General features: G+C 37.4%; 1 protein-coding gene across 1 annotated transcript in view; it reads right to left on the reverse strand.

The window, feature by feature from the left end:
* Positions 1-19,717, reverse strand: part of STK3 (serine/threonine kinase 3) — a 313,046-nt gene that overhangs the window by 91,821 nt on the left and 201,508 nt on the right. Inside the window, exon 9 of the mRNA XM_033126415.1 lies at positions 19,481-19,673. Coding sequence (XP_032982306.1) covers positions 19,481-19,673 — 193 coding nt within the window. The remainder of the gene's footprint in view (positions 1-19,480; positions 19,674-19,717) is intronic.

Here is a 19,717-nt window from a genome sequence, read left to right on the forward strand (position 1 = left end):
TAATAAAGGCCATATATGACAAACCCACAGCTAACATCATACTCAACGGGGAAAAGCTAAAACCATTCCCCCTAAGATCAGGAACAAGGCAAGGTTGCCCACTATCTCCGCTTCTATTCAACATAGTGCTGGAAGTTCTAGCCACAGCAATCAGACAAGAAAAAGAAATAAAAGGCATCCAAATTGGTAAGGAGGAAGTAAAATTATCATTATATGCAGATGATATGATACTATATATAGAGAACCCTAAAGACTCCACCAAGAAGCTATTAGACCTGATAGATGAATTTAGTAAAGTAGCAGGATACAAAATTAATATTCAGAAATCAGTTGCATTTGTATATACCAATAATAAAACATCAGAAGGAGAAATTAAAAAAACAATCCCATTTACAATCGCTCCAAAGACTATAAAATACCTGGGAATAAATTTAACCAAAGAAGTAAAAGATCTGTACTCAGAAAATTATAAGACACTGAAGAAAGGAATGAAGGAAGATATAAATAGATGGAAACACATATCATGTTCATGGATAGGAAGAATTAATATAGTTAAAATGTCCATACTGCCTAAGGCAATATACATATTCAACGCAATTCCTATCAAACTACTAACGACATTTTTCACAGAAATAGAACATGTAATCCTAAAATTTATATGGGACCATAAAAGACCCCGTATAGCCTCAGCAATCTTGAGAAATAAGAACAAAGTGGGAGGTATAACAATACCTGACTTCAAATTATACTACAAGGCTACAGTAATCAAAACAGCATGGTACTGGCATAAAAACAGACACATAGATCAATGGAACAGAATAGAGAGTCCAGAAATAAATCCTTGCCTATATGGCCATTTAATCTACGACAATGGAAGCAAGAATGTACGATGGGGTAAAGACAGTCTATTCAATAAATGGTGCTGGGAAACCTGGACAGAAACATGCAAAAAAATGAAGCTGGACCACCTCCTTACACCATATACAAAAATAAATTCAAAATGGCTTAAAGACTTAAATGTAAGATCTGAAACCATAACATACCTGGAAGAAAATATAGGAAGAAACTTCACAGACATTACCGGAGTAAGATTTTTACTGATATATCCTCTCGCGCGAGGGAAATAAGGGAAAAAATAAACATGTGGGATTATATCAAACTAAAGAGTTTTTTCACAGCAAAGAAAACCATCAATAAAACAAAAAGGCACCCTACTGAATGGGAAAAGATATTTGCCAATGATATATCTGATAAGGGATTAATATCACAAATCTATGAAAAACTCACTCAATTCAACTCCAAAAAAACAAACGACCCAATTAAAAAATGGGCAGAGGACTTGAAGAGACATTTTTCTAAAAAGGACATACAGATGGCAAATAGACATATGAAGAAATGCTCAACCTCACTAACAATCAGAGAAATGCAAATAAAAACCACAATGAGATACCACCTCACCCCAGTCAAAATGGCTATCATCAATAAATCAACAAACAACAAGTGCTGGCGCGGATGTGGAGAAAAGGGAATGCTTGTGCACTGTTGGTGGGATTGCAGCCACTATGGAAAACAGTGTGGTTTCTCAAAAATCTGAAAATGGAACTACCCTATGATCCAGTAATTCCTCTCCTAGGTATCTATCCGGAGAAATCCAAAACTCCAATTCAAAAATCTTCATGCACTCCTATGTTTATTGCAGCACTATACACAATAGCTAAGACATGGAAACAACCGAAATGCCCATCAGTAGATGACTGGATTAAGAAACTGTGGTACATTTATACAATGGAGTATTACGCAGCCATAAAGAAGAAAGAAATCTTACCATTCGCAACAACATGGATGGACCTAGAGAACATTATGTTAAGTGAAATAAGTCAGAGAAAGATAAGTACCATATGATCTCACTTATATGCGGAATCTAAAGACAAGAATAAGTGAATGAACTAATCAGAAACAGTTTTGGAGACAAAGAGGAAAAACTGAGGGTTGCTAGATGGGCGGGTGGGGTGGGGGTAAGGGGGAAGGTGAGGGGATTAGAAAACAATCAGTAACCACAAGATGGCCACGGGGTCTTGAAAATTAATCTGGGGAACGTAATTTAGTGGTTACCAGAGGGTAAGGGGGTTGGGGGGTGGGAGATGAGGGTAAGGGGTATCAAATATGTGGTGATGGAAGGAGAACTGACTCTGGATGGTGAACACATAATGTAATTTATAGATGATGTTATACAAAATTGCACACCTGAAATCTATGTAATTTTACTAACAATTTTCACCCCAATAAATTTAAGAAATAAATTAATTAATTAAAAAAAAAAAGGATCGCTGCCTAATGATGTCATGATATCACTCTACCAATGGAAGGACACTCTGCTGCTAGATTTCTTGTTAAATGAAAAAGAAAAAATTAGTCCTATTTTGTTTAAACCACTGTTATTTGGATTTTCTGGTACATACAACCAAATTCAGTCCCTAACTGATACATTTCTATTCCCAAATGGAGGATGTAGGAAGAGGCAGGCTCAGCAATCTTCAATTTTACTACAGGAACACCCCAATTTGTAACTTGAACTCCACTATTATATATAGTGGTTTAATTATTACTACATTTCAGATATATTATAGTTTTAAGCGTCTTTTATAGGCTAACCTAAAAAAACCTATGGTAAAATGCCTTTTCAGTTCTACACTCAAATTTTTGAAAAATAACCTATTCCTAGATTATAAATAAACATTCTGTTATTTAAAAATAAAAGTCTAAAAATCTACTTAAATAAAAGAAGGCAGTCTATTCCGTTTCATTTTTCTTTTCAGATGTCTTGAGAACAAGATATGCTGACACAATTTTTTTATTCAAATGTATATACTTGTATTTCCATTGTTTAATTTAAAACATTAATATTTAGAGTATATCTTTGTTATACATAAAGAATTTTAAGAACAAATTTTAAAAATGCAGCATTATTCACGGTGGCCAAGAAATAGAAACAACCAAAGTGTCCTTCAATAGATGATTGGATAAAGAAGATTCGGTACAGATATACAATGGAGCACTACTCAGCCTGTAAGAAAAGATGAAATACTAACATTTGTGATAACATGGACGGATCTGGAGATTATCATGCTAAGCGAAATAAGTCAGAAAAAGTCCAGAATTAAATGACTTCATTCATATGTGGGATATAAACCTGAAAGCAACAAACAAACAAGACAAAGAAACAAAAAGTCATAGACACAGACAATAGTTTAGTGGTTACCAGAGTGTAAAGTGGGAGAGATGATAGAAGAGGATAAAAGAGGTCAAATGCAGAGAGTACCAAAAAAATGCATACACATTTTAAGAAAGGAAAAAACTATATTAAAATTGTACTACAATGAATGATGCTAGCATTTGATAAATGCCATTTGCCATTTTTGAGCAAATGTCATACTACACATTGCTACCATAATTCAACTTTGAAAAGTAATACTTGAGATTATTATGCTAAGCAAAATAAGTCATACAGAAAAAATCAAGAACCATATGACTTCCTTGATATGTGGTATATAAAACTGAAAACAACAGAACAACAAGACAACCAAATGAAGAAACAAAAACTCATAAACACAGACAATAGTTTAGTGGTTACCAAAGGGTAAGTGGGGAGAGGGGTGGGAGATGAGGGTAAAGGGGATCAAATATATGGTGATGGAGGGAGAACTGACTCTGGGTGGTGAACACACAACGTGATATGTAGATGATGTATTATAGAATTGTACACCTGAAATCTGCGTAACTTTACTAACAATTGTCACCCCAATAAACTTTAATTTTTTAAAAAAGAAAATACATAGATAACATCTCTTAAAATGTGTACATATTTTTGGCACCCCTGATATATGGTGATGGAAGGAGATCTGACTCTGAGCACACAATGTTATATGTATTATAGAATTGTACACTTGAAACCTATTTAATTTTACTAACCAGTGTCACCCCAATAAATTTAATAAAGATAAAAAAAATTTTTCTAAGGAGGAAAATAGGTTATATTTGTTTTAAAAGTTAATGGGAGGGGGCAGGTATAATTGCCCAGTAGTATTTAAATACACAGTATGAAACACAGGCCCACATTCGGCAGTCAAGTCTCCAGGAAGATAGATGTATGTTCACAGCAGTGGGACAGAGAAGATGATGTTTCTGACCTATAATTTATTTTTCAAAAAAGGACAAAAAAATAAATAGTAAGGCCCTTCAACAGGAGAGTAAAGCAGGAAATCTCAAGATAGTAACCACTGTCATATGTGACTGTGGTTGCTATGGCAAATACTTTTTTTAAAACAGAGAAAGAATAATCACATAAAATTGGTATCAATTTCTCCAGTTGCAGCTGAATTATAACCTTAGCTTACACAAGTATATTTTCATTTTAACAATAAATTTAATGTGCAGAATCACCTCATTCCTCAATTTTGCCCCCAATTCTTTCAGCTACTTGCTGTGGAACTAAAAACTCATTAGCAATAAAGGATAAAATAATCACCATGCAATTTTAAATATTAAATGAAAAAAATGGTTTTCCCTTTCCTTCCCACATTCCCCAAAATATATACAAGGAAATTAAATTTTGTGAATATAATACCTTTAGAAAATATGCCAGTCCACTCACAATTATTCATAAACTTTTCTAATGTGCATATTTTCAAACAGGTGAAAAGTCTTCATGGAAATTCAAATACATAAAGGAATTTTTTAAATATTTTAACAAGATATAATTTAATTTTTAATTTCTTAGCATGATTATGACAAAGATAGTCAATGTAGGAAAAGAAATAACAATTAATCATAACTCTAGCATAATATACTTCATCGAAGGGATTACATTACCTAATTTGTTCTTAAAAAATATTTTAAGATGTGGTGATCCACCTAATTAATGATCTTGGAAATTTGTTCTTTAATTTGTTGCCAAGAGTATAATGAATGTGTATATGTGTATACACACACACACACACACACACACACACATAACAGGATGTTCATACAGAAGCCACTGGCATCAGCTTTTTCTTAAGTTCAGACTGAATTTTAAAACAAAGGAAGACAGAGACAACATGGAGAAGATCCAGAGGCTATTCATAAAAAAAGATTAAAAGCTTAAAAAATAATACCTGCACAAAGGTTAACGGGACTGCAATTGTTCAGCCTGGAAAAGAAAAGTCTAAGGACACAATTTAGTAAGTATCTAAGTATATTTGAATGGTTCTTGTGCAGAAAATAGTGACCAGCTGTTTTCCATCTCCAATGAGGGCAGAATAAAAGGAAACAGTCAAACTGAAGCCCAAGGATTTTAGTTAAATAAAAGGAATGATTTCCTGTGTGAGTAATGAGGAGTGTAATGGCCACTGTGTGTCTATGGAAACCCTTTTCCCGGAGGTTTTTACAAGACAGACAAATTTTCACTTGAACGAGGAAGACTAATATGTGCATGCTTGTCTGTGCTCTGCGCTAGTAAAACAGGTACCCGAAGACCAAAATACCTACCCTGACAGGCCCAAGCTCAGTCACACATCATTAAACATTCCACAGACCAAGAGAACACAGAAAAGCAGACCATACTCAGTACCACAAGTGACTCCAAACCACTGTGGCCACACCTTAGTGCCTCTGGAGGAAATGAAGGGTTTCTCATTGCCCACTAATACTATGGGAATTTGCACCCAGCTGCAAGTGAGACCTGTCGTTTACTGTTCTCACCTTTATTGCTATGTTGTGGGCAAGGTTAATAGTACCAATTAAAGATGCATACAACAGTTTTTCAGGAAAGAATGGCAAGATCTCTGGAGAAATGGGAAAGTGATTCCCCTTCACACATTACTATCCTGGCATCTCAAGTTCTTGGCATCTGAAGTTCTAGCCTACTGATCCTTTGGCTCAAAGCTTTGTGATTTTGGGGAAAAACTGTAAATATTTCATGAACATTAAAACATTATTAAGCATTTTACATCTGCATATTTGATTGTTTTCTGAAACAGATTTTGGAAGAAAGAAGGAGGAAAAGGATCTGAATCAGAGCTGGGAGAGATGTTACTAGGCATAGAGTGCGACATTGTTGTTCAGAGCACATGTTCTCAATACTTACACTTCTGTCCAGGGCCATCAGATGGACTAGGGAGCAGGGACACCTGATGGGCAGTCTTCCTTTCTTGGTATCTCTCCTAAACCCTTTTAAAATCAATCTAGAACTTATTTCCAGGACAAACTCATAAAAATCTAAAGCAGACCCTAATTAGCTTTCTCTTATATTTAGTGAAACTACATGTATGTACTGTCCAAAATAAAAAACAATAAGCTGTGATATACTTTAAAAATCACAATGTGTTACAAGCACATGCAAAGGAGAAACTTTAAAAATATGTATTGAATTAAAATTATTTAACCCAACATCTAATAATTGATAGAGAGTTATGAAAGGTTAACGTAAGTGAACAATATACAACCTAAACATGACCAGTTATTCCTCCACCCGTTCTTAATATGACATGGTCTCCACCTACTTCACCAGCCACCTCGCTGTCTGCTGCACGTGCTCCACTGTGTCTCCATCCTTCCTAAATACTCCAGATAAGTTCTAGGCACTGAGAGTAGAGTGAAGCTGCTTATTTTCTTTTTCTCAAAAGTGGTTATCAGTCCTAGCTACACCTCACAAGTATTTATAGAGGTTTTTTGCTTTAATTTTTAAATCCATTTTAATTTTTTTTAAATTTATTGGGGTTACAATTCTGTATTACATCATTTATCAATCCCATTGTGTGTTCACCACCCAGAGTCAGTTCTCCTTCCATCACCATATATTTGATCCCTCTTACCCTCATCTCCCACCCCCACTCCCCTTACCCTCTGGTAACCACTAATCTATTGTCTGTGTCTATGAGTTTTTGTTTCTCATTTGTTTGTCTTGTTCTTTTGTTGTTTTTGGTTTATATACCACATATCATTGAAATCATATGGTTCTCTACTTTTTCTGTCTGACTTATTTCGCTTAGCATTATACTCTCAAGATCCATCCATATTGTCACAAATGTTCCTACATCATCTTTTCTTACCGCCGAATAGTATTCCATTGTGTATATATACCACAACTTCTTTATCCATTCATCTATCGAAGGACATTTTGGTTGTATCCATGTCTTGGGCACCGTAAACAAAGCTGCAATGAACACTGGAGCACACGTGTCTTCATGCATAAATGTTTTCAGATTTTTTGGGTAGATACCCAGGAGAGGGATTGCTGGGTCATATGGTAATTCTATTTGTAATTTTTTGAGGAACCTCCACACTGCCTTCCCTAACGGCTGCACCAGTCTGCATTCCCACCAACAGTGTATGAGGGTTCCTTTTTCTCCACAGCCTCTCCAACACTTGTTACTATTTGTCTTGTTGATGATAGCCATTCTGACTGGGGTGAGGTGAGACCTCATTGTGGTTTTTATTTGCATTTCTCTGATGATTAGTGATGTTGAGCATTTTTTCATATGTCTATTTGCCATTTGTATGTCCTCTTTGGAGAAATGTCTCTTCAGGTCGCCTGCCCATTTTTCAATTGGGTTGTTTGTTTTTTTGTTGTTCAGTTGCATGAGTTCCTTGTACATTTTTGAATATTAGCCCCTTATCGGAGGCACAGTTTGCAAAAATCTTCTCCCATTCAGTTGGTTGCCTCTTTATTTTGTCAATGGTTTCTTTGGCTGTGCAGAAGCTTTTAAGTTTCATACAGTCCCATTCGTTTATTTTAGCTTTTACTTCCCTTGCCTTTGGAGTCAAATTCATAAAATGCTCTTTGAACCCAAGGTCCATACATTTAGTACCTATGTTTTCTTCTATGCAGTTTATTGTGTCAGGTCTTATGCTTAAGTCTTTGATCCATTTTGAATTAATTTTGGTACATGGTGACAGATAGCAGTCCAGTTTCATTCTTTTGCACGTGGCTTTCCAGTTCTCCCAGCACCATTTATTGAAGAGGCTGTCTTTACTCCATTGTATGTTTTTTGCTTCTTTGTCAAAAATTATCTGTCCATATTTATGTGGTTTTATTTCTGGGTTCTCAATTCTATTCCATTGGTCTATGTGTCTGTTTTTCTGCCAATACCATGCTGTTTTGATTATTGTAGCCCTGTAGTACAAGCTAAAGTCAGGGAGTGTGATACCTCCAGTACTGTTCTTTTTTCTTAAGATTGCTTTGGCTATTCGGGGTCTTTTGTGGTTCCAAATAAATCTGATGATTTTTCGTTCTATTTCTTTAAAAAATGCCATTGGGATTTTGATGGTGATTACATTAAATCTGTATATTGCTTTGGATAATATGGCCATTTTAACTATGTTGATTCTTCCAATCCATTAGCACAGAATGTCTTTCCATTTCTTTGTGTCTTCTTCAATTTCTTTTAAAAATGTCTTATAGTTTTCAGCATATAGGTCTTTCACATCCTTGCTTATTCCTAGGTATTTTATTCTTTTTGCTGCAATTGCAAAAGGAAATGTTTTTTGTATTTCTTTTTCTGAGATTTCATTGTTAGTACATAGGAATGCAATGGACTTTTGTACGTTGATTCTGTAGCCGGCAACTTTACTGTATTCGTTGATTGTTTCTAATAGCTTTTTGGTGGAGTCTTTAGGGTTTTCTATGTATAGCATCATGTCATCTGCAAAGAGTGACAATTTAACTTCTTCATTCCCAATTTGGATGCCTTTTATTTCTTTGTCTTGCCTGATTGCTCTGGCAAGGACTTCCAACACTATGTTGAAAAGCAGAGGTGATAGGGGACAGCCCTGTCGTGTTCCTAAACGTGGAGCACAGGGCTTCAGTTTTTCACCATTAATTATGAGATTAGCTGAGCGTTTGTCACATATGGCCTTTATTATGTTAAGGTGTTTTTCTTCTATACCTATTTTATTAAGTGTTTTAATCACAAATGGATGTTGTATCTTGTCAAATGCTTTTTCTGCATCAATTGATATAATCATATGATTTTTGTCCTTTATTTTATGTGATGTATCACATTGATGGATTTGCAGATGTTGAACCATCCTTGTGCCCCGGGGATGAACCCCACTTGTTAGGGATGAATAATCTTTTTAATGCATTGTTGTGTTTGATTGGCTAGAATTTTCTTTAGGATTTTTGCATCTGTATTCATCAGAGATATTGGTCTGTAGTTTTCTTTTTTTGTGTTGTCCTTACCAGGTTTTGGTATCAGGGTAATGTTGGTCTCATAAAATGAGTTTAGGGAGTACTGTCTCTTCAGTTTTTTGGAAAAGTTTGAGCAGGATTGGTATTAGATCCTCTTTGAAGGTTTGGTAGAATTCACTGGTGAAGCCATCTGGTCCAGGACTTTTGCTTTTGGAAAGGTTTTGGATGACTGATTCAATTTCGTTACTGGTGATCGGTCTGTTTAGATTTCTCAGTTCTTCATGGTTCAGCCTTGGAAGGCTATATGTTTCTAAGAACTTGTCCATTTCTTCTAGGTTATTGAATTTGATGGCATATAGTCCTTCATAGTATTTGTGGATGATCCTTTGTATTTTTGTGGTGTCCATGATAACTTCCCCTTTCTCATTTCTGATTTTGTTAATTAGTGTCTTCTCTCTTTTTATCTTAGTGATTCTAGCCAAGGGTTTGTCAATTTTGTTAATCTTTTCAAAGAACCAGCTCTGTCACCTTAATTTTTTCTATTGTCTTTTTGTTCTCTATTTCATTTAGTTCTGCTCTAATCTTTGTTATTTCCTTGCTTTTGCTGACCTTGGGTTTCATTTGTTCTTCTTTTTCTAGTTCTTCAAGGTGTAACATGAGGTTATTTATTTGGGATTTTTCTTGTTTCTTGAGATAGGCCTGTAATGATATAAATTTCCCTCTTAAAACTGCTTTTGCTACATCCTAAAAATTTTGGTAGGATGTATTCTCATTGTCATTTGTTTCTATGTATCTTTTGATCTCTCCTCTAATTTCTTCTTTGACCCAGTCGTTCTTTAAAATAATGTTGTTTAATCTCCATGTATTTGTGTTTTTTCCTGCTTTCTTTTTGCAGTTGATATCCAATTTCAAAGCCTTGTGATCAGAGAATATGCTTGGTATGATTTCAATCTTCTTAAATTTGCTGAGGCTGATTTTATGTCCCAATATATGGTCTATCCTTGAGAATGTTCCATGTACACTAGAAAAAAATGTATAGTCTGATGTTTTAGGATGAAGTGCTCTATATATGTCAATTATGTCCATTTCATCTAATGCGTCATTTAGGGATGTTATTTCATTATTTATTTTCTGTTTGGATGATCTATCCATAGCTGTCAATGATGCATTTAAGTCCCCTAGTATAACTGTGTTTTGGTCAATTTCTCCCTTTAGTTCTGTTAGTAGTTGCTTGTTATATTTCGGTGCTCCCTGATTAGGGGCATAAATATTGATGACTGCTATGTCTTCTTGTTGTATAGTCCTCTTTACCATTATGAAATATCCATCTTTGTCTCTTGTTACCTTTTTCACCCTGAAGTCTGTTTCATGTGATATCAGTATGACTACACCTGATTTTCTCTGGATATCATTTGCTTGGAGTGTCAATTTCCACCCTTTCACTTTTAGTCTATGCTTGTCCTTGTAGCTGAGATGTGTCTCTTGGAGACAGCATATGGTTCGGTTTAGTTTTTCGATCCAATCTGCTACTCTGTGACTTTTTATTGGTGAGTTCAGTCCATTTACATTTAGGGGGATTATTGATATGTGAGGATTTCCTGTCATTCTATCTTTAGTTTTCTGGTAAGGCTGTGTCTCCATTGTTTCTTTGCCTTTTTGTTGTTGTCTATTATTTCTGTGTGGTGGTATTCTATGATGTTTCCCTCTGTTTCTTCTTTTATTACAGTATATATTTCAGTTCCGGATTTTTTTTAGTGGTTACCCTTAAGTTTATGTAAAAGAAAGTTTGATATTTAGAGTATTCCATTTTCTTCAGCACGCTTACTTTCTCCATTCCCATATTCCAGTTCAGGCCTTTAATCTCCCCCTTTTCATGTTTTAGTTGCCACAAATTGTCCCTGTTGATGGTGGTCGAATAGCCTCCTTTAGTATTTCTTGTAGTGCAGGTCGTGTATTAGGAAATTCCCTCAGCTTCTGTATGTCTGGAAAGGTCTTTATTCCTTCTTCATATCTGAAGGACATCTTTGCTGGATATATTATTCTCGGTTCATAATTTCTCTATTTCAATAGTTTGAATATTTGGTTCCACTCCCTCCGGCTTGTAGAGTTTCTGCTGAAAAATCTGATGATAATCTAATGGGCTTTCCTTTGTAAGTTACCGTCTTCTTTTCCCTGGCTGCCTTGAGGATTCTTTCTTTGTCGTTGATTTTAGACAGCTTCAGTGCAATGTGCCTTGGAGAAGGCCTGTTGATATTCAAGTAATTAGGTGTTCTATTTGCTTCTTGGATTCGAGGATCCAGTTCTGTTCACAAGTTTGGGAAGTTCTCATCGACAATTTGTTTGAATATATTCTCTGTTCCCTTCTCTCTTTCTGGTATGCCCATTATTCTTATATTGCTCTTTCTGATGGAGTCAGAAAGTTCTTGTAGAGTTCTTTCATTTCTTTTAAGTCTCAAGTCTCTTTCTTCTTCCATCCGTGTAATTTCCAGGTTTCTATCTTCGATGTCACTGATTCTTTCCTCCATCTGGTCAACTCTACTATCTAAGTTGGGTATTTCATTCTTAATTTCTTCTACTGAGTTCTTAATCTCCAGAAATTCTATTTGGTTCTTTTTTAAAATTTCAGTCTCTTTCGTAAAATGCTCTTGTTGTTCTTTGATTGCGTTTCTGAGTTCATTAAACTGCCTTTCTGTGTTTTCTTGCACCTCGTTGAGTTTTTTCAGAACCGCAATCTTGAATTCTCTGTCATTTAAGTCACATATTTCCATATCTTTAAGTTCCTTTTCTGGAGACTTTTCACTTTCTTTCTGAGCTGTCTTGTTGCCTTGGTTATTCATGGCAATTACTGATTTATTATTTCTCTTTCTAGACATCTATAGGAGTGGCTTCTGCAACAGGTTGATAGGAAGAGGTCTTTCTTTTGTTTTCCAGTACTTGTTGGTAGAATGTTTTATTTTCTCTCTGACTGCAGCCTTTTTTTTTCTGTCACACGGTAGTGCTATGTTTTCTCTGCACTATTTCAGCTTCTCACATAATGGGGGGATTCCCTGGGAGACGGGCTTCTCCTCTGTTAATAGTTTGCCTGGGTCACAGGGTGCAGTGTCCATGTGGGTATGTGGAGAGCTTTTGAAGTTCCAAAGCTCTTCCTGCACCAGATTCAGAGCCCATATGTTTCAGCAGTTCTGTTTACTCCTGCAGGGATCCGCCCAGATAGGTGGGGCCAGGGACAGGGTGAGTTGTGACAGGTGGCCCAGAGCAATGGCGGTGACCACCACCACAGGTGGTCCAGCTTCCACAGCTCCCTCCCCTTTGCGGGAACTAGTTTGGCTGCGAATGTGTCTGCAGCCCACAGTTCTTAGAACAGCAAATATTTTGTTCTTTTGATCTGACATTGCTACTGTTCTCCTTCTAGCACCGGGCAGGTGGGGGCGGGGTAGCTCTGGGAGGGTAAGGAGGGGGCGGCTAGTCTCAGTGCCTAAGGCTTCCGTCCTCTGCTCGGCAGTGCGGGCTTAAACCACCATGTTCAGCCTTCTTCCCTCAGTCTTTCTCCAAGGTCTCTGCCATGAGCGTTGGGTTCAGCCGTGTTATATGCTGCCCCCTCAGCCCTGTGGGCCATAAACAGAGCCCTAGCAGTCCGCGTTCTTCCCTCTCCTGCAGCTGCGGTAGATCTGTGATGCAGCGAGCTCGGAGCACTGAGCTAGGTCTGCGTCCTCCGCCCGTGCGGCTCTGACTCCGTACTTCTCCCTTCCCTCCTTCCCCACTAGCGCGCTTCGCCCACTTTTAGTTGAATTCAGTAGTGGGCCTCTTTATCTTGCCTTTCTGCTGTGCAGGGAGTCCTTTGTGGAGTTATAGTTGTTCGATTAGTTGTAAATTCCAGGGGAGATTTACAGAGGCTCACTTCACGCCGCCATGTTGATGACATCTCCTAAATCTAAATCTATTTTTAAAATAAAGATGCCCAGGCCCTGCTCTGGTCTACAGAACCAGCAACTCTGAGAGGCCACTGCTATGGTGTACACGTGTGGGGTTAGTTACATGGACCCCAGACTAGGGTTTATCTTGTAAATCAAGTCTGCTCCAGCCAGTAGAGATCCCTTAAGATCCTGATTCTGTCTCAGAATGTATTTTTATTTTGCTCCATTTTATGTCATTTGCAATTCTAATGGACTTTTATTCTATAGATTAATCCAAGTTTGTACAAAAAATGTTAAACCAGCTAGGACTGAGGTCTAAGCCTTACAGCACACAAGGAGAAGTCTTCTAATTGACAATAATTTATTACTTAACACTGTCACTGCCTCTGGTGAGCCTTCTTTTTGTAGAAGCTGGCAAGTTCAACACTGCATTTCTAGAAGTCCCTGCACCTTATCTTGGATAAGTGTACTTTTTCACAACCATGAAAGATGTGTTTTGTTTTGTTTTGTTTTGTTTTGTTTTTAACAGCAGCATCAGTCAGTAGCCTCACAGGTGCTAAGGGGTGGTTGCCGTAACAGTGGTAGTTTTCTAATCCTTGAATAGCAACAGAGATTGAGATCAATCTGAATTACTGAACTCAACAGTGCCAATGGCAGCCTCTGGATTCGCTGTCTTCCTGACTGCAGCAGCTGCAGTAATTGCATATGGGGTCACTTCTGCGGTGTTGGAGGAGTCTTGCCTGGAGGTCTAGCTACACAGCCTTCTGGTCCAACCCTTTCATTGATTTTATGAATATCCAGATCTCTGACTTAAATCTCTATATGGTTATAACACCTAGAGTAGTTTCTGTTTCCTCCAATAAACCGTGACTGATACAAGCCCATTTGGGTATAACTGTTCAACCCTTACAACTACATACTGTTTATAAGGATATCATCAAAGACCATGTCAAATTCTCTTCCAAAACTCTAAAACACAAAATCCAAACCCTGCCTTTTCTCTGATCTAGAATTTTAGTGATGCTGTCAAAAAAAGGAAATTACATTATTCTGATATGACTTGTTCCCACTTAACCTGAGCTGACTTATAATGATCCAGGTCTCCTTTCCTAAAGAATTCACAGATGTTCTAGAATCCTGTCCAAGAGGGATGTCAAGCTCACCAGCCCCAGAGTAGTGATGTGATTTGGGGGTCAAACCTGATTCCACCACTTTCTTGCTACGAAATCTTGAACAAGTCATTTACAATTCCCAAGTGTCAGTTTCCTTAGTGGTAAATGGGAGTAACAATCCTACTTTACAAGATCCTTGTAAAGAGTCAATACAATAATGTATGCAAAGTCCTGAGCACAATGCTGGGCCCCTATTAGACCCTCAATTACTGATAGCTATAACCTGAGAAATTGACCTTTTTTCTCTTTTCTGAAAATAAAAAAAAGTAAAATAATATTTAAATACACTCTTTCATGCTTCCATGACACTTTCCCCATTTTCTCAAAGAAACATCAAATTTCACAAACAGCAGAATCCAGTTCCCTTGTCTGCCAGGTATCACAATACACATTATTGATCATAGTCCCAGCAGGGAAATATCAGATCAGCTAAGTGCTCCCTTACTATTTCCTCGTCTTGCCATTCAAATCGCTTGTATTTATATGGGTCATTCTGTTCATTTTGCAGATCATTATTCTCTATAGAATCCCCTCTGGCTATCTTACTGAATAAAGAGAGATGGATCAAGGTCTTGGAGGAGGCAGAGAAAGTCTGGAGCAAGAGTTTGCCTTGGGAAGGAAAAGAACAGAGCTATTCAATGGCTCAGCATCTCCAGTCCCGGGAAGATCAGGCCTCCCTCGCTATGCAGGAAGCAGGTTTGGGCCCTCCGGATGTTCCAGATTTCCAAATTGTTGGAAGCACAAACTGACAGTCAGGTGAAAATTATTCTTTATTGATTACCTACTGTATTTAAAGCACTGTGTTAGGTGCTTTACATATTTACCTAAATCAATCCACACTTAAACACACACACACACACACACACACGGACAAATATTCGTCACTAAAGCTCAGAAAAGGTTAAATAACACACAATTAAAAGTGGTCTGACTTTAAATCCCATGCTCTTTTCACTACACTGCATCATTTGCTCAGAAAACATTTAGGGGATTCTTACTATTGTGCTAGGTATTAAGTACTGGGAATACAATGGGGAATAAACAGATAATCACACAGAAACAGGTAATTATAAAATAGTGCAACAACTGCTATTCAGTGTGAAGTGTGATGGTAGTCTATTGGAGAGGCACCCATCCCTAGCCTGGGTCGGTAGAGGAAGCAACTTCTTGACTGAGCCTGAGAGGAGGAATATGAATTAGCCAAGGAAGCAGGAATCCAAACAGAGGGAGGTAATGGGCAGTGCAAAACAAAGGGGTTTGGGCAGAGTAAATGCCCAAAGTTAAGGATGAGAATTTTGAGAGCTGAGGAGCTAGAAGGAATAGTGAGACATGAGAATAAAAAGGTAAGCAGAGACCAGAGCACATACTGCCTTTTAACCCAGGTTGGGCTCTATACTAAGAGCAATGGGGAGCACTAGAGGGCCAAAAGCAAAGGAGAGAGATGATGAGATCTGTATGGAAAGTGGAAACCAAGACTGGAAGCAGGGAATCAATTAGGAAGCCTAATAAGTGCGAAACGATGAGGACCTACATTAGAGAAATGCAAGCAGAGATGGTGAGAAGAGGGCAGTGATATTTAGAAGGCAGAACTGAAGAGACTTGATGTTAATTCAGTGAGGGGCTGAGGGAAGAGAGAGAAGTTAAGGACGACTCTAATTTTCCTATCTTATTCCAAAGTCCATGTTTAAAACACCTATACAGCTTCTCCACATTCTCACGTGATAATGTTGAATTTTTTTCTGGAAGGAGGAAACAAGATCATATACTGAAACTGAGAGGAGAAGTGGCAGAAAGAGATTTAGTGAAGGTCTAAAATAACCACTTTGTAGCATGAAAAAGAGCTGAGCAGAGAAACACAGGCCTAGAGGAGTTCTGAGGGCCCCACTGGGGCTGAAGGTCCTCATCTGTACATACGTCTCCATCAGCACTCACATACCTGAGCCTGTCTCCATCAGTACTCAGCAGCCACAGTGAAGATGCAGAGATGATGGACAAATAGATTGATCCATGGTCACATTTTGCCAGGAGAGGGTGAAAACAAGACCAATTGGGTAGAAGAGTTAAGAATATAAGTAAGAGAGGAGCTAAAGCCACAAACATAGCCTCTAACCTGACTGAAGAGTGTGGCTCTTCACTGGAAACCAACAAAAGATAGTTTCCCCTCAAGGCAACTAGATCTAACAATCCAACCCCAGCTCTGTAAGACCAGAAAATTCTACCACAGAGACAAAGCTGAGTAGATCTGAGCTGAACAAGGTAAAAGGCCCCAGTCTTCTCTTTGCTAAAACTACTGCTCTCCCAACGTCACCCACAAACAAATTGTCTCTACTACCTCATCAATTTGATGACAGTGTATTCTTGACCTGGTCCTAAGCTACTCCTTCAGGATAAAAAGATTTAAATGTTGATTTCCTTAATGACAACCAACCTGCTTACACTCAGTGTCAACCATTTGTATTCCAACTGGCATTGACCGATCTGGATAAAGTATAATACATAAGGAAGTAGAGATCCATCAGTAAATATTGGCTGGTGCCAGAGTGTGAAAGATCTTGGTTACTCAGATGAAGCCGGGCCATATATGGATAATGAGGAGGTCAAGAGAGCAGTGAATGGGGAGAGTGGAAGGGGGAGGGCAAAAGTAATGCTATCACTACTGAAACCATGTTTGGAGAGTTCTTGGGACATGCCCTCAGGGTCCAAGCCCATTTAAAAGCAAAAAATCAAACTAAATATTTTTTGTCACTTTTTTCCACTTTCCTTCAAAAGATCTTTTAACAATTTTGCTTCCTACAGTCAAATGACCACACTTGTCAGAAGTGAGGAAAACAGGTTTGTAATTTCTGTCTCCATGGATAAAATATAAAAGAATATGCAAACAATTTAAATTAACAAGAATACTAAATCAGGCAACTCATTTGAAACTCCAATGAAAATCAGAATCCTCAGCACACAATATAACATTCTAGAGATTAAAACAAATTAAAAATAATATATTGCCATAATCTTTTTAGGGAACAAAAATAATAAAGACACAATAGTAAATAAGGCTTTGACTGATGTGACATAACCCGAGAGCTCATACCAACTAATCTAAGAAGTTTTAAAGAAGATTTAGATAATGAGGAAAACCAAAACTAAAAGTAATCATGTGGTTTCAGAAAAAGTAAGTTCTCCCGCGTAACTTCACTATTGCTATACTACAGTATGATAATCCCTGGGGAATACACTAACATCATTTGATTAGACTGGAGGGAACATGAAGTCCTACATTACAGAATGATGCCTAAATTGCAGAAACTTAAAATACATGGCAAGTTGACTCAAGGGATTTAAAACTCGCTGAAGTACATAAAACAACTACAACTATATAAACCACTATCTGATCAACTTAAACATGGCTTTCAGTAAGATCTCAATAATATGACCATACAAACATAAGATCATATTGAAATAAGATTTTAATAATATGATTTTTTTAAAAAACGCATACTTAGGACGTAAAATTATAACATATAGTGAATGATTTCTATGGCTGTCAAAGCTAAAAGTCACTACACAAAATATGTAGAAATCTGCGATGTAATTAATGATAAATTGTCATCACATATCTCTTCCTTGAAATATAACAATCTAATATGAATTAGATTCCATAAAGACTCATTTTTAAACCACTGTTTATATGCTGATGTTCAACTGTATGACTACATGGAAAAGTTGTTTATGTACTTCGTACAGAGCTCAGTAGCTCACTAGAGATACAACAAAACACAAAATGATTTTCTAAATGGTCTGTTCAGAATCATGAAGTTTGACTTAAAGGTTTACATCAACTTGTGGAAAAATGATGTAAACTGTCATATCATAGGGTATTTTTGATTCACAGGGCATATGACTCTAACCAGTAACATTTGCTGTCTTTGGAAGCCACAAGACCTTCCAAAGCAGTTGGGTAAGCATGTTAGGGATGCAGAAAGCCTGTGCTAGTCAGAAGCCTACCTAGAAATCTCAGGAAATCCAGGCCAAAGCCTTAGGAGACCCACCAATCGTGGGAGATAGAAAAATTCATTACCACCCCCACACATCCAGGATTAACTATCTGGCAATCTGTCTGCATTTTGTGCTTCATGACCCTTCCTTTCAAATGTATACAACCATAATGGGATAGATACTAGGAAATGTGAAGAAAGCCACAGCAGTGAGCTAAATGACTTAAAGCTATGAGGTAAGACTTATCAAGCAACCTCACAGGAGCAGCAAAAAGAAAGGGGCAGGCAACAAACATACACACACCCCCCCAGAGGAAATTCTTACCTATATACATTTTACAATATCAGCAAAGCACTTAAATATCTATAACTTTCTCGGTCTACAATGCAAGTATTATTGCTTCTGTGCCCAGCTGTCCTGTGTAGTGGAAAACTGCCTAGGGCTCAGACTTTGACATTAACCACACATGACTAGAGTGGTGGGGGAAGAAAAAGGTCAGGAGGCATCAAGAGGTAATAAATCCGTTTTTGCCTCTAACTGAAATCACAATGTCCCACATTGTTAACTGCAATCTTAGAATGCCACATACATAAAGAAGTGCTAGCCTGTGAGAGTATCTCTACCGCATCACTCTGTAAACAGTGGACACCAGAGAGAATGTCTCAGGCATCACTGTAGCCCCTGCAGCACCTGGGCACTGTGCCTCACACATGACAAGCAGTAGTAAATATGCACTAAACTGATTTTTATGCATGACTATCCCTGTCTCTTGATCCTTCTTTCTAGTGTTTCTTTTTTTCTCACGTCAGCCCTTATTTCTTCCCTTAGCTTACATGCCTCTGCCACTGCGGCTTAACTGATAATTTAGACAACATGAAATAATATTATGTTGGATTTATTGGAACAGAAGCTTAGGTTCACTTTTTTAATTGGAAAAGTAAATGTTAGAAACACAATATTTTATCTCTAAAATACTTTACAAATTAAGTTATGGGTTAGCATCCCTCAAGAGAAAAAAGTTCCACGACCCTAAGTTAAAGATGTGCTGCTTTTTTGTTATACTTAAAACAAATTTTTTTAGTTCATTTCTGCCATATGCTTTTTACTATTAATTAAAGCAAAGAAACAAAATTTTCCACGACTGCCTATAAAAAATAACTCAGAACTATCCTGGTTCTTATTGAAGTATACTTTCAAAATAGAAAATTAATATTCAGTGGGGAAAAGCCACATACTTTTCATAGTTCCATCTTCTTCTTCTTCATCCTCACTGTTTATAACCATGGTCCCCAAGTCAGATTCTAACATCGTGCTGTTATGTTCAATCATGGTCTGCGCCCCTTCACTCATTGTGCTTGTGGCCCGCATCGTGCCCACACTTTCTGAACTAGTCTTCACCATGGTGTGGGAATCCAGCTCATCTTCATCCTGCAAGTAAAATACTGCAATGAAGGAACTTTCCTAAGACAGCT

This window comes from Rhinolophus ferrumequinum, chromosome 14 (assembly GCF_004115265.2).
Source record: "Rhinolophus ferrumequinum isolate MPI-CBG mRhiFer1 chromosome 14, mRhiFer1_v1.p, whole genome shotgun sequence".
Taxonomy (NCBI): Eukaryota; Metazoa; Chordata; class Mammalia; order Chiroptera; family Rhinolophidae; genus Rhinolophus; species Rhinolophus ferrumequinum.